This window comes from Daucus carota, chromosome 5 (genome assembly GCF_001625215.2).
Source record: "Daucus carota subsp. sativus chromosome 5, DH1 v3.0, whole genome shotgun sequence".
Lineage (NCBI taxonomy): Eukaryota > Viridiplantae > Streptophyta > Magnoliopsida > Apiales > Apiaceae > Daucus > Daucus carota.
The window spans coordinates 33,839,558-33,855,346 of NC_030385.2; the positions used below are offsets into that span (position 1 = coordinate 33,839,558).

A 15,789-nucleotide genomic window follows, 5' to 3' on the forward strand; every position below is an offset into this window, starting at 1 on the left:
TAAATAAGATATTGAAAAGAATATAAATAAAACAGTTTTAATGTATCAGTTTAATGCTTTTGAGTAGAAAAACTAATTGTTTGTGTAGCTCAGGTGGTTTGAGTTGTGTAATTGGAATGAAGAGGGCTTGGGTTCGAGTCCCATGAATAACATTTTTTTATATTAATGAGGAGGAGTTAGGTTCGGGTTCGGAGCTAGTAATTTATTTGCTCAGGCATTTTTTTATATTAATGAGGAGGAGTTAGGTTCGGGTTCGGAGCTAGGTAATTTATTTGCTCAGGACGGAGGCTTGACACGTACGTGTTGGGCTATTATCTATACTATATTATAATAAGCCAACATGGGTATAATTTGTAGTCCAAGGTTTTAGTTATATTTTTTGGTTTGGTACTCTCCTTTTGGTACTACAAGTCTACAAATGTGGAGTCTATTAGTATTATAAACAATTTCAAATACTAAAAACACTCACAACAATACATTATCATATAATATATCATTAAAAAAATTATAATGATGTTATAAATAAAATTATAAATATACAATTTTGAATATCTTTTTTTAACAAGAACTTTCGTATAAATCTTTTTAACTTTAACGTATTCTATTTCAATATAACCATTACATAACCCTTTCTAAATCTAATATTAAAAGTTATTGTTGTCAAAAAAAACCAATATCACAAAATTACGTTGAAATTCGATTGATTAGATTACTGAATCTTTCGAATGTATTACACGATCGGCTATGTTTGGAAAAGATTAGAATTTTCTGATTTTTTTATTTTTAAATCTACGTGTACTAAATTCGGATTAAATGTACTAAAATCCTAATATTTTATATATATATATATATATTTATATATATATAATATAGTTAATTGAATAATAAAATTTAATTAAAATTCAATCCATTAATACTAAAATATTAATAAAATGATGTTAAAATTTAAATTATAAATAATAAATTACGAACCATATACCCGCCCGTGCTTCGCACGGGTTAAAGGCTAGTATATATAAGTAGATATCTCGTCCAACAAATAGGATTATTCGCATTTTGGATTTGATCTGGACATATGCACACGGCACATGATTTTATGCACTTGACGGACTTAATTGAACTTGAACAACTAGTCTCAACTCTCAAAGTACGCAAGTGCACGACGCTCTTAAGTCGGCAAAACGTGATTTCTAGTATTAATGAGATATCAGATTATCAGTGGCAAGGATATGGATATACAAATATATCCCATTATCAATTCTTTCATGAATTATTTTTGAGAAAAGATAAATACATTTTAAGAACATACTCCCTCCGTCCCACCAGATTCTTTACAGTTTCCTTTTGTGGATGTCCCACTCATTTCTTTACATTACAAAACTTTCCTAAATTAGTTAAGGGGTCTCACCACTTTTCCTCCCTTTTCACGCTACTTTCACTCCACTATCTCTATTTTATATATTAAAAATCAATAGGTTCCACCACTCCTCTTTTCCGCTATTTTATACATATTTCTTAACCTCCATGCCCAAACCCAATGTAAACTATTGGGTGGGACAGAGGGAGTAGTAGTTAAAAAGTTATGCTTCTTTTTTTTTTCTTGATAAACGAATAAACTAAAATTGAATCCGTATACATATATTATAGTCTATTGAAGATATTTTCTATAATTAATTATTTCCTCATTCTATAAAAATAATAACTTAAATAGAGATCCTGCAAATTTTGATACTTTTCGGACCAAGTGAATTTAATTGCCAACTAAATGGGGAACTTGCATACAAATCATGGTATTAACAACCGTTTAACTGTTTAAGCGTTCTACCATTTGTCAACTAGCTATAGTGCCATGGTACACATAATATTTTGATGCAGACTTACAGCTATATATGTTTATATTATCTTAATACTTGTGTATGTGCAAATATGTAGCTGCAGATCCGTGTTGAGACTGATGGGAAACGCCATTTACGTGGACCACGTACGTAAGTTGGCAAAGATGGTGAAAGATACGTAACAGACTTATGGTATCAGATTAATTTTTTTATTAGTTTTCTGGTTGGGAAAGTCAAGTTTTATATGTTTATCTCTGTACTCATTATGACATTTACTTATAATCATCTTAATACATTCTGTGTAACGTTTTCACCGACTTGATGACTGTTTTTATCTTGCTTCTGGGCAACCATAGCCCAAATACTTCTCCAAAGGAGTTGACATCTATATATGGAAATTTTTGTCCGATGAGAGGTGACTTGTTTGCCATAATAATGTGTTTAATTTAAATTTCGCGGTGTTTGTTATCGAGGGAGTGCAAAGATATAAAAGATCAAGTAAAGTCTTTTTCATTTTCTTAAGAAGTACCTGTTGATCATTAACACCGTGCAAGGAATGTGCAGAATTACTTGTGTACGTGGTTCTAGCGGTTTTGTTGTTCAGTATTGAACGGGTCCGTATATAGATTTTAGGTTCGTTTAACTTAACCAAAGAAGTGTTTAATAGTTATAACTTATAAGTAGGGTCGCGCTCAAAGAGAACGAGTCATTAAAATAGAATTAGAAAACCATTATTTTTAAGATCTAAATTTATATGCTTGTTTTTTTCATGTTTTTTCATTGTTATGTATGTTCAAAAATAATTTTAAAATATAATATATAGATATTGACATTTTTTGCACGTGAAGTTCTCCTAACTAGGGCTCTATGAGTTCTCACTAATGATACTCAGGTCCAAAATATTTATCGCAAAATACATCCTTTTCAAATATTTTATAAAAATACTAAGCTTAAAAATATTCGTAAAAATATTGTCCATTACAACCAGATGCAATTATACTTGCAACTCATGCTTTGCAATGATCAATTAACTGAAATTGCATCTGATTGTATCCAGTTGCAGATTGTATTTTCGTAAATATTTTTTAAAAAATTAGTATTTTTGCAAATATTTTCAAAAGATAATAAATCTGTAAAAAAAAACTTAGAAAAAATGGTAGTTTTGAAAAATTACCAGTAAATTATTATTTATGAACAAAAATAATTTTTATTAATGTGTTTGGGTAAATAAAAAGTTGAGAATTTTTAAAATGAGAATTTTCAAATAATCGGATTTCCACTCATAAATAAAAAACTAACTTATAAGTGATATGAATAAACTACTTCAAACTTAAAAGTGAAAACACCCACTTAGAGCATCTCCAACCATCTAAAGCCCTTGGCTAAAAGATGAGTTGGCATACTTAAAATAAAAAGATTAGCCAACAGCTCTAAAAACTCAACTCCAACCATGATGAGCTGTTGTCTATAAATTTAGCCAACCTCCTATGGATGGCTACATTTGTCGAACCTTTACAGGTCTGTAAGAAAATCTGTAGGAAGATTGTACATCATTTATTACTATATTGAACTGATATATTCTATTTTAACAATTTAAAATATTAATAACATACTATTTTTAAATTATAGCCAACCAATATAGCCAGTACCATTGTAGCAAAATGTCTTACAGGTTCAGCAAATTTTACATAATGTCTTACAGGTCCAATTTAGCCAACGATTATAGCCAACGCCGTTGGAGATGCTCTTAGAGCATCTCCAACCATGAAGACCCCTTAGCTAAAAGGTGAGTTGTCATGCCAAAAATAAAAAATTTAGCCAACCACTTCAAAAGTTCACACTCCAACCATAGTGGCCTGTTGTCTATAAATTTAGCCAAATTCTTATGGATGACTAAATTTGTCGAACCTCTACAGGTCTGTAATAAATCTGTAGGAAGATTGCACATCATTTATTACCATATTGAACTGATATATTCTATTTTAACAATCTAAAATATTAATAACATACTATCTTTAAATTATAGCCAATCAATATAGCCAATACCATTGAAGCGAAATGTCTTACAGGTTCAGCAAATTTTACAAAACGTCTTAGAAGTCCAATTTAACCAACGATTATAGCCAACACCGTTGGAGATGCTCTTAATGAGCAAAAGAAAATAGGTAAAAAGTGAAAAAGGGCGGGAGTACAGTAGGTAGCGGCTAGGCTTCCTATAAATAGTCTCTTTAAGCTCTCTTCAAAACGCAAATCTCACACCTCTTATCATTTCTCCATCTCTCCAAATTTCTCGCAGTTCTTTCACGTGAATCTGCATTTTCCTTTACTTCCTAAATTCCATCGAGCTGCTGCTTCAAGGTATGCGCAAGCGCTTCCCTTTCTGTATTGCCACTGATTTTTTATTCTGCCCCTCTGCTTCAAGGTATGCTGCGTATGCAATATTAAAAAAAAAATATATTTTATTGTATGGAATTAATTAAATTGGAATTGTATAGTTGGTTTTTGCTTTGTTGGCTTTACCTCATATCAGATTTTATCGGGTAATTGTACATACCACATCGATTAGATAATGAGTAATTGGGCCTTTATAAGGGCAAACAAATAACTAATATATACTTATTTGCTCTTTTGGGCCGGTTGTTGGGTCCTGTATGCATTAAGTTATGTTATCAATGGTATCTCTAAATGGTATATGTTAAGTTATGGGCTTGAGATGTTATGTTATAAATGGTATCTCTAAATGGTATATGTTAAGTTATGGGCTTGAGATGTTAGATGTTACACTGTTCATTTTGAGTGAATCGAACTCACATTCTTCGTCAAACTTGAAAGGTTCTCTAAAAGCATCATTACCGGGATATATTAACATTCTAACAAGTAACATGTAATAATGTTTTTCTAACAAGTAACATGTAGTAATGTTTTAAATTCATACAGTACATGCGCTTCGACAGCGTCTTATCTTCGTAAATAGTGTTAAGTGATCGGTTCATTTTGAGTGAATCGAACTCACATTCTTCGTCAAACTTGAAGTATAAATCATATCAAGTGAAAGGTTCTCTAAAAGCATCATTACCGGGATATATAAACATTCTAACAAGTAAATAGAGGCCAGAGGTGTTTCCCATCAATGGATTAAATATTTTATTTTTATGTCTTCAATTTCTATAAACCTTAATCAAAAAGTCGTACTAAATGATAACACTGAGAACAAATTCAAACAAGTAACATGCTGTTCTGCTAGACCTTTTTGCACTGAAAAAACAATCCTCTTCAAAGAGATTGCTTGTAGATGGTGTAGATCTGGTATTAGCAATCGTCTATCAGTGCATTCTTTCAGTTAAATAATATTTAATCTGAGAGTTCCTGTAGAAAATACTGGTTAGGATAAGCAGAAAAGTGAAACCCATATATATTTGTTTTCTTTGGATTAGTATATGAGGTTATTGTCTATAATTTTTAAGCTATATGTTATTTTATTTTGTATAAGAAAGACCACAAGTATCTGATCCGTAAATTTTCACTTCATGCAGGAGAGGCGGTAATTCTGATCATTCAGTGAATTTCTTTTAAATTCATTCGATCAAGAATTTACACTTATTTTAGTGAGGTTATATAGATAGCCATGGCACTCTTCTCCATTTCTCCAGTATCTGATGCCTCCAGTGTCAAGCCTGGTGTAAATGTTGGAGGCCTTTATGCAAGTGCAAATACACGCAGAATCAGTCAAAGAAGTGTTACTTTAAAGATTTTGCAGGTCAGGGCTAGTGCACAATCTGTGCCAAAGTTAAACGGTACCAGAATTGTTGTGATGGACGGCCTCAAGTGTGATGATATAATATCTTGTTCACCTCCGCCAAGAGCATTTATTAAGGAGATACCCGACTGGAACATGCTTCTCGCAGTGATCACATCCATTTTCTTGACAGCAGAGAAGCAAAAGACAGTGCTTGATTGGAAGCCAAAGAGGCTGGACATGCTTGGTGACCCATTTGGTTTGGGGCGAATTGTTAATGATGGGTTAATATTCCGTCAAAACTTTTCAATCCGTTCCTATGAAATAGGTGCTGATATGACTGTATCTGTGGAGACACTGATGAACCATTTGCAGGTCGGTATCAGCCTATTACTCATCTTATGCTTCGCGGGTGACAACTTTTGTGCTGTTCATATACCTAACAAAATTATTAATGTGATGTCAAATTGGGCGATTGATACTATATTTTAATTATTTATCCTATCACAAACCTGTAGTGTTAAATACTTAATTTATAAATATCTTTTCTGCAGGAGACAGGTATTAACCATTTGAAGCATGTGGGGCTACTGGGTGATGGTTTTGGTTCCACGCCTGAGATGTGTAAAAGGAACCTGATATGGGTGGTCACCAAAATGCAGATTGTGATTAATCGATATCCTACTTGGTAAGCCAATAATTGTTTCCATGGCATCTTCCATCACAGTTTCTTCAAGAACGTATCTTATTGATAACTTTCATGAGTCGCACTAAGGATGGATCTGATTGTTATAGTTAAACTTCGGTGAAATATGTTTTACCATAAATCGGGGTTAAAGAAGTCGCAGATGACTATTCAGTAACAGTATCCTCATTTTTGTAAGAATGTTAGACAATCTATGCAGGATAGTCCTTTTTTCGAGTTCAACACAAGAAATACAAAAAAAATGTTTGTACAACAAGAGAGCTGAAAAACAGGGATTCATACCACCAGTGGAGAGATTGGTTTAATACTTCCTGCAAATCATGTGCTGAACTGGCAGTTACATTCACAGACCACAATTTATAACTTTATTTCTGAATTCTGAACAATAAATTTCCTTCTGTTACTTGTACCTGATAATATTTTCACTAATACATATTGCAGCATTTAACTTGATAATGCAGAGAAACTTATCCTGATAATATTCATGACTTGGAAAGTTACTTGTTTATATGTCTGCTTCTAAAACCTGTACTTAAATTGATTGCAGGGGAGATGTTGTTCAAGTAGATACCTGGATAGCTGCATCAGGGAAGAATTGTGTTCGTCGTGATTGGGTTTTCAAAGACTATGGTACAGGGGAAATACTGACTAAAGCTTCCAGGTCAGATTTTGTGGTGTTTAAGTTGCTTGTGCAATCTTTTCTTATAAAAACATTCCACACATCTTATCATTTTTTGAGGAGCAGCAACTTGTATTTGCCTTTCCAATGCTTTCAAGGGCCTCTTCCAATTATGTATGCCATGCTTTATAATTTCATATATTCTTGAATAAATCTGCCAAGAGAAATTCAACTACATTCAGGAATAATGGAATATTGTTATGTTATGCAGTTTTTTCAAACTATCAGTACATATGATATTGTTATTAATGGTAATTACTCATGGACTGGATCTTCTGATTTGTTGACTACAGTTGTTATGTAACGATGAACAAACAGACAAGGAAGTTGTCCAAGCTTCCAGATGAAGTTCGAGCTGAATTGGGAACTTATTTTGTTGACGCACCTCATGCTGTAGATGAAGATACAAGAAAATTACCGAAACTAACTGACAGCAATGCAGCTTATATTCAGCCCGGTCTAACAGTAAGTTTCCTGTACGCATCCATCATAATCATTATGGATATGATGATAAATGTATCACATTTCTTACTGCTTCGATTTTGTTTTGTTTATTGAATTAATCCAAATTTGTGTAGCCAAGTTGGAGTGATTTGGATGTCAACCAGCATGTCAACAATGTTAAATATGTTGGCTGGATACTTCAGGTATGTTTAGGCATATCAAACTTTCAATTATTTCCAAAGTAGTCCTATGTTTTATCTGTAAACTTATAATCTGATGGATAATGTGTTGATCCTTCAGAGTGCACCGCAGCAAGTCATGAAGAGTCATGAGCTTGAGAGCATGACTTTGGAGTACAAAAAGGAGTGTAAATGGGACAATGTGCTTGATTCCCTTACTTCTGTTTTGCAAGAAGGAATGGATGGTTTTGCTAGCTGCGGAGAAGTTGAGTGCCAACATCTGCTCCGGCTCAAGGATGGCGCTGATATTATGAAGGGAAGAACAAAGTGGAGGCCCAAGCGCGCCTACTGAGTACTCATATGGGAGCTTGGGTGAGCTGGAAGTGCAAAGGAATTATTTGTAACAGTATAGATGTGTCATAATAGTATAGTATACTTGTAAAATTCCATAGAGTTTGAAATTTTGATATCACGCTGGCTTAGATTCATTTTATGCTACAAAACTACAATCGCCCTATATTCTTTGGAAGAATAGAGGAAATGTATGCCTTTTAGCTAGAGCCGGCCAAACGGGCGGTTTGGCTCGGCCCGAACCGGACCGAACCGTCGTTTAGCTCGTTTTTTCACGTGCCGGTTCAAACCGGCACGAACCGGCCCGAATCGTGGTCGTCAGACGAGCCGGTTACGGTTCCAACATCTGTGATTCGCAAACCGTGACAAACCGGCCCGCAAAAACCGTTCCAACCCGCCAAAACCGCTCGAACCGTGCAGACCCGCCAACCCGCCGAACCGCTCGAACCGCTCAGCCCGCCTAACCCGCCGAACCGCCCAGACCCGCGTAACCGTGTAACCGTTCGAACCGTTCAGCCCGCCAACCCGCCAACCCGTCAACCCACCCCTCCCCAACGTTCACCTGCTACTCTGCTACTGCACTGCTCCTTCCTGCTCGCCTCTGCTCCATCCAACGGTAACCTGCAAGGCTGCAACACTGGAGACTGCTGCAAGGCTGCAAGAATGCCGTTGGAGACAACGGCTAGAAGCCACCTCCACCTCTTATAAATACCGAGCAGTCGAGCACCTCCACCTCCATTGTTCACGACACACTGTTACTTTCTCATTCTCCGTTTCTCATTCTCCTGCTACTTTCTCATTCTCCGTTTTTCACCTACACACTGTTGTTACTTCTTATTTTCACTCTGAATTCACAACTCCCAAGTTCCCAACTGCTCAAGCTTTTCCGGCATAATTCAAGCTTTTCCGGCACAAAATCCGGCGAGGGGTACTTTTGTTTCGGTTAATATTTTCTGTCTTAATTATGGAAGAAGGTCGGGGTACGTTATCCTCTCAAGATTCTACTCAAAGTCCGGTCATGCCGCCGCCCCGAAGACCTCCACCCGTACCTGCTGCTGCACACCCCGGCGACGGCGAAGGTATGTTCGATTTTTTCATAATAATTCTATTTTGTTTTAATCTATTTTAGTTTTCAAATTTAAATTATACTTTAATTTGATTTCATTTTAATTATATATTAGTTTTTACATGATTTTGAATAAACTGTTAGTTTTTTGAAATTTATAAACTGTTATTTTTTGAAATTTATAAACTGTTATTTTTTGAAATTTATAAACTGTTGAAATTTATAAACTGTTAAAAATTTATAAAATGTAATAATCGTTAGTTTTATAATTTAATTTGATTAAGTTTATAATTAATGTGCGTTTTTTGTGATTTAGGTGCTAGCGGGAGCGGTGCTAGTGGCAGTGGCGCGGCTCGTAAAAAGAATTTAAAGTCACACGTATGGAATTATTTTTCGAGACACCCGACGGATGATCCAACACGAATTAATGTGCATTGTGAAATTTGTATACAACTTGGAAAAAATCCCGAACCTTTTAGCATGCAAAAAGGAGGTGGCACGGGTACTCTTAATCGCCACTTAGTGGAAAAGCATAATATTACGAAAGCAAGCCACGAAAGTGGAGAAGCACGCGGGGGATCGTCTTCACAACAAACACAAATCGGTAGTTTCATGTCTTCAAATCCCGGTGGAGGTATGCCGTTCCATTATAATAGAGAAAAAATGATTAATGATTTTGCTACTTATGTTACATTAGATGAGTTACCTTTTTCACATGGTGAAAGCCCTAACTTAGAACACATGATGAGAAATTCAATAAATCCGGCTTTTAGGAAAATCCCAAGAAACACCCTTAAACGATACACCCAAAAACAATATTATCTTGCTAGGGGAGAATTAATTGAATTCTTTCGTACTTTTAATGGCATGGTCTCGCTTACTAGTGATTGTTGGACTTCTAGTCAAGGTGAGCCTTATATATGTGTTACCGTTCATTGGATAGATTCTAATTATGTGATAGAAAAAAGAATTATTACTTTCGATGTAATGGACGAGTCGCACTCCGGATATAATATTAAACAAAGGATATTAGACACAATTAACGAATTCAATTTGTTTAACAAGGTATTCACAATTTCTTTAGATAATGCTTCTGCTAATAAAAAATGCATAGATTATATTAGGTCCGAGATTCCTTTAGTTTTAGATGGTCAATTCTTACACGTTAGATGTTGTGCTCACATCATAAATTTGTCGGCTCAACAAGGTATCTCACAATTAACAAAATTATTAGACCCAATTAGGAAAATGGTTAAGTACTTACGTATTGCAAGTTTATTCCGAGCTAGATATAAGAAATTGTGTAAGGATAATGGTTTAAGAGCTGAAAAATGGGGTATCGACACACCTACACGGTGGAATTCAACGCATAAGTTATTAAATAAAGCGATTAAATATAAGGTTGTCATCACTGAATTATATAATTCGGACCCTAACAACCAATACGAGGATGGTTTAATTACCGAATTGGATTGGCGATTGGCTATTACTGTACGTGATATTCTTGATTGCTATGCACATGCTACTAAAGTTTTTTCATATGTTTATGAACCGAATGTGCATCAAGTTATTATTGAATGTGTTAGTATTGTTACCACTTTACGTGAATATGAAGAAGATCGACATTTTAGTAACATTATTTATGATATGAAAGTGAAATGGATTGAATATTTTACAGATTTCCCATATATTTATGGTATTGCATGCCTACTTGATCCCGGTGTTAGACAAGAAGGTTTAGAAAACATGTTAGAACATTATTATAAGGTGTTAGGAGTTTCATATGATCATGTTTTATATGTTACTAATTGTCTCAATTTATTGCATCGTCTTATAGACATGTACCTTCCAAGTACTGAAACCGCTATACCACCAAAGACAAGTTCTTCAAATAGATTTAATAGTAAAATGTTAGGAATAATAACTAAAAAACAAAAGGTTAGAATTTCTACTACGTCTGCTCCTGTAGCTTCGGCTTCTACTGCTATGCTTAGAGAATTTTTTTCTTATAACTATGAATTAGACGAAGATTTTGAAATATTAACATGGTGGAGAAGTCATGAGATACAATTTCCAGTTTTAGCTAAAATTGCAAGGGACGTATTAGTAGTCCCTGCCTCTACAATTGCATCGGAGTCGGCTTTTAGTGCAGGTAGAAGAGTTTTGGATGAGAAAAGATCAAGTCTCGCGCCAGATGCGGTAAAGATTTGCGTTTGTAAAAAAGATTGGGACCAAGCTGCTAAAAGACAACAAGGACTTCAAGAAGATGACTCGGACGGTGAAGAAGATCCTTGGATGTTGATGGATACTTCGTCGTCCGAAGGCGGCAATTCGGCAAATGAACAAGAATAAATAAAAAATTTCTTTCGTTATGTATTTCTTTATTTAGTTTGTATAAGCGGTTTGTTCCGTTGATTTTTTTAGAGAGGAGTCCTCTCACATTATTTGTAAAACTTTTTTCCAATTTATAAAATTTCTAAGAGGTGCCGCCCTCTTTTTATCATTTATTTATTAATTAAATTAAACAATTACATTCCAAAATTAAAAACAGAAAAAACAGAACACTTGCACTGAAAAAACAAAAAAGAACACAAGGCAATGATCACCAATTCACCAATCATCGTTCACACACTGTCTGTACTATAAAACAAAAATAAACACAATCATTGAGCAATGAGCACGGGTCCACTATGGCAGTACCAGTATGTGACTGTAGTCTGTCTAAACCGCCGCACCTGAACCGTGAACCGCAGACCGTGTAACCCGTATAACCCGCTTAACCGCATAACCTGCTCAACACGGTTCCGGTTCCAATCTCTTCAGCCCGGCCCGGCACGGACCGGACCGCCAGCCTATCCGGGCCGGTCACGGTTCCACCGGTGGCGGTTCGAAAACCGGTTGAACCGGCCCGAACCGCACCGGCCCGCCCGAATGACACATAGGATGACACATAAGATTTTTAACTAACAGTTTTCAACTCTTGGAGATGCTCTTAGATAATTACGATCAGCAAATGAAACAGGAATTTGCAAATTACATTTGAACTTTTGAAGACCGTTCGACAAAGAAAAATTATGAAGAAAGAGTATTGAACAATTTTTTGCACCGCCCCAGTAAGAACAATTATTTAAGAATAACTGCTACTCCTGCAACAAAAACGGGGAGACACAATGAACGAGACACATGATTTTGCCTGATGGTAGGAATCTATTGCTCGGGAGTTGACACGTTGTGGTGGGGACTGGAGCGCAGCTTAAGTAATTCCATTTCATAAATTTATTATTTGTAGTCGGTGTTGATTAATGAAAAGGGAGGGAGTATTATTTTTATTACTATTAAAATCATAAATTGAAGAATACGCTGTTCGCGCTTTTTTCGAGAATAGTGAGAAATGAGAATGCGCTTCTTTCGAGAATAGTGAGAATGAGGAGCTGTCGTAACGCAAAATTTCTTGCCTGGGGCTATATTTTCAGCCAAGCAGTTGGATCAATTGCTTTACATATTGCGTCAAAAACAAATAAAGTACCACTTATTCGTTAAGAAAAAATCGGCTAACTACCAGAGAGTTATCGATAAATATGATTTTATTATTTAACTTGAGAGCAATTCATATAATTTCAACAGAATATCGAAATAGAGAAACAACCTCAAACTCTAATGAGTACATAGGAGTATAAGATAAGTGAAGAAACAAAGTTAAGAAGCAAGCTAGTTTCTTCTAGTTTTATTCCTGAGAAGCATCTCCCTCAGCTCAGCCGCGTCAACCTCGTTACCTTTGCCTTCCGGCCTATAGTAACCAGTCACCGGATCTGGAATCCACGAGTTGCTCGCACTCGTCTCTTCTCCTCCTTTCTTCGACATCACCGACGCCACTCCACTCCTCGATGCATATCCCCTCCTACACATATATATAATCACAAATTTAATCTCAAACATTATAATTGCACTTAATCACATAAGAGTCTTTCTAGACACACACTTATTAAATTGGAGATAATAAAAATACTCCGTCCAATTTAAAAGTTGTTGTTAGTGTGTGACATGAACACAGGTCGGAAAATCCTGATCACATAATTACACTCTTCGTGTGTGCATGTCCCCAGAATAACGCGTATATATGTAATAGTAAATTCCTGTTACCTGGTAAGGAAAGAGATTTGTTGAGTGACAAAAGCAGAGATGAGCTTAGATGGAGCCATTTCTTCTTCTTTTATTTATGTGTATATGGAAGTAAAGCAACTGCAGTAAAAGTGTATTTTCTCTGGGGAGAAAATAACTTGTGCAGCGGCGGAGAGGAAAGGAGCTTCTTCCTTTAACTTCCTAGGGTTTAGTGATTTAACAGAAGAGATTGCTGCCTTTTAAACAGAGAGGAGAGACTTCTGCGCACCTTCCAGCTGTCCGATTATATAATTTACAAATTCAAGGGGAACATGCCATGTTCCGTATAATTGGTCGGCATCTTCAACAATACGATTATGTCTTTCAAAAATATATATCAAATCAATAATGGGCCCGTCGGGCAATCTCTCCATTTGAAAAATAAGTTTTCAATTTTTATGAAAAAATATATTGTTTTAATTATTTTTTAGATATCAAAGTTAAATAGATATGTGTCGTATTCGCTATTCGACGAAAAAAAAAAAAGAAAAAATTAGTTCACAAAAATAGAATTTTATGTATTTTTCTTCATAAATAAGGCTTGATTCTGAAATATAAAATTAGCCAAACAGTCTTGGTCTCAGTATAATAAGAATAAGAAGTTACCTAGTCTCTGACAAGAAATATAATATAGAAATCAAAGTTTATTATTATTGCTTTCACCTTTATGTAATCAAATATAAATTTTAATTAATATTTAAAATATATTAAATTATAGAGTTGGGTTATTAGCATCAGCCTTGAGCAGTGAGCACCATGCATGTTTGCAATTATAGTATTGTGCACCTCTCTTTAAACATTGAACATTATTCTTCTGCAGAGCTTATGTAGTTGCGGCATGAATATGGAGAACGGCGTTTATTGCTCTCAGAAACCATTTCAAACTCTTCTCCTACAGCCATGCACTCAGCTTTGTGAGCCTTTGCATCCTTGTTTCAACTTCATCCACTCAGTGGCTGCTCGCTGAGAATGATACAATGGTCAATGGAGAACATATAATGATCAGAAGTAAGCTGGAAAAAATTGCCATTATTTGTTGAAGAATCAGTTGTTGTTTATGTTTCTCTTCTCTAGCTTTGTAATTCAAAAGCTCTGCTGTTCAATATCTCCCAAGATATTGCCGAAGTCTGGAAGCCTAGTAGACTAATTATAATATTAGTTCGAACCAAAACGGAATATATGGTACTAATGACATTGATCAGTCAGTTTAATTAGGACATCCTCTTCGTCTGCAGTGGTCTGCAGAAGTTGCGGGATGTAAAACTGAGATCAGCCCTAGAGCAAGTCCAATAGCGGCGTTAATATACATTTTGCTATTGCTATATTCTGAAATCAAAAAGTGACTTGTCATGTTAAATAGAACTTCTACACCAATGGGTAGATTTGGAATAGCACCAAACTATCTAGATATAGCTAAGTTTCACTCATCAAATCTTTAAAGGCATTACTTTATTTGTCAATATTACTTTCAATATTGATTTTCCCACTTACATGCTTAAGTGACAATTATAGTAACATCCATACTTGGTTCTATATTTAACACTATATATAGCATTTTGCTATTTTACGTTCATGTTTAACAGCTCATTGGAGCGAGATTTTTTGCTTGGATGCTATATTATAAATATAACACCACTTTTAGCACCACTATTGGACTTTCTCTTACGGATGTCTGCCTAAACCTGATCCCAAATCTGTTGCGTGTAAAAGTTGGTCGTCAAGGGGCAATTATATGGTTTTATATCTTGATTTTGTAGAGCCGTTTCAAGTTAATAAAAAGAATTGTTATCTACTCACTTTGATAGCTCGTCAAATGGCTTGAATTGAAACATATATGGAACGCCAGGGCTCAGGGGTACACAACTATTAGGTTCCACAAAGAACTCTCAGAATCTCAGGGCAACAGCACCATTGCAGACTGTTTCACAAAAAAATATAGATGTTCCAGGATGATATTGATTACCAGTTCTTAATTTCAATTTCTTCTGATGACCACAAATAGCCTCACCAAATATTTCTAATTTTGAACAAAACCCAAAGGACAGAATCGGTTCATATCTCTCCTTTATCATTTATAAGTTGTACAATATTGGCCAAGATTAAACAGTTAGACAAACTCACGGGAAGTGTGTTTTGCTTTTGTCACAGTTTGAAGCATAAAGTAATATTATTGTGAAAGTTTACTTCATTCTTCATCGAAATGTTAAGTATATGCTTGTCACTTGTCAGTTGAACACAAATGAAAATGAAATGTGTTTAACAACTTATTAAGATTTTGGATGAAACTAAGATCGATTTTGGATTTGGATGAAACTAAGATCGAGAGGATGAGTGCTGTCTCGACGGGGATTGTTAACTCGTGGAATTATATAACAGATTGATTCTTGTCTGAAATAAAGTTACCTTAAATCCTATTGGAAACACAAGTTGAAATTCTAATTTTACGTATAAAATATAATGAATTCAAAATAATGAAGATAATTAGTATGTCAAAGTTCAATAAATAGTAATTGATGAACTTTAGTGTCTAAAAAAAATTCTTATTAAAAGTTGTAAAGACAAACAATCTCATTTACAAATCAGCAATTCAAGATATTAATAACTTTTCAAAAATAAACATGTCATGTTCAACAAT

General features: G+C 34.9%; 1 protein-coding gene across 2 annotated transcripts; it reads left to right on the plus strand.

The window, feature by feature from the left end:
* Window positions 1-4,061: 4,061 nt before the first annotated feature.
* Window positions 4,062-8,051, plus strand: LOC108221107 (palmitoyl-acyl carrier protein thioesterase, chloroplastic). Of its 2 annotated transcripts, none has more exons than XM_017395008.2 (7): window positions 4,062-4,193; window positions 5,369-5,946; window positions 6,126-6,259; window positions 6,825-6,938; window positions 7,250-7,421; window positions 7,535-7,603; window positions 7,701-8,051. In XM_017395008.2, exons 2-7 carry the CDS (start codon window positions 5,461-5,463, stop codon window positions 7,929-7,931), a joined length of 1,206 nt encoding a protein of 401 aa, XP_017250497.1. In that variant the 5' UTR covers window positions 4,062-4,193; window positions 5,369-5,460; the 3' UTR covers window positions 7,932-8,051. The 2 variants fall into 2 exon arrangements, with proteins under 2 accessions (XP_017250497.1, XP_063950850.1); XM_064094780.1 differs by having other exon boundaries at window positions 4,095-4,257.
* The last annotated feature ends 7,738 nt before the right edge of the window (window positions 8,052-15,789 follow it).

Excerpts from the sequence above, each read along its gene's own strand:
- LOC108221107 (XM_017395008.2), top strand. The coding sequence starts at position 5,461 with ATGGCACTCTTCTCCATTTCTCCAGTATCTGATGCCTCCAGTGTCAAG. Across the intron at positions 7,422-7,534 it reads ATATTCAGCCCGGTCTAACA|CCAAGTTGGAGTGATTTGGA; the intron begins GTAAGTTTCCTG and ends AAATTTGTGTAG. Across the intron at positions 7,604-7,700 it reads ATGTTGGCTGGATACTTCAG|AGTGCACCGCAGCAAGTCAT; the intron begins GTATGTTTAGGC and ends TTGATCCTTCAG.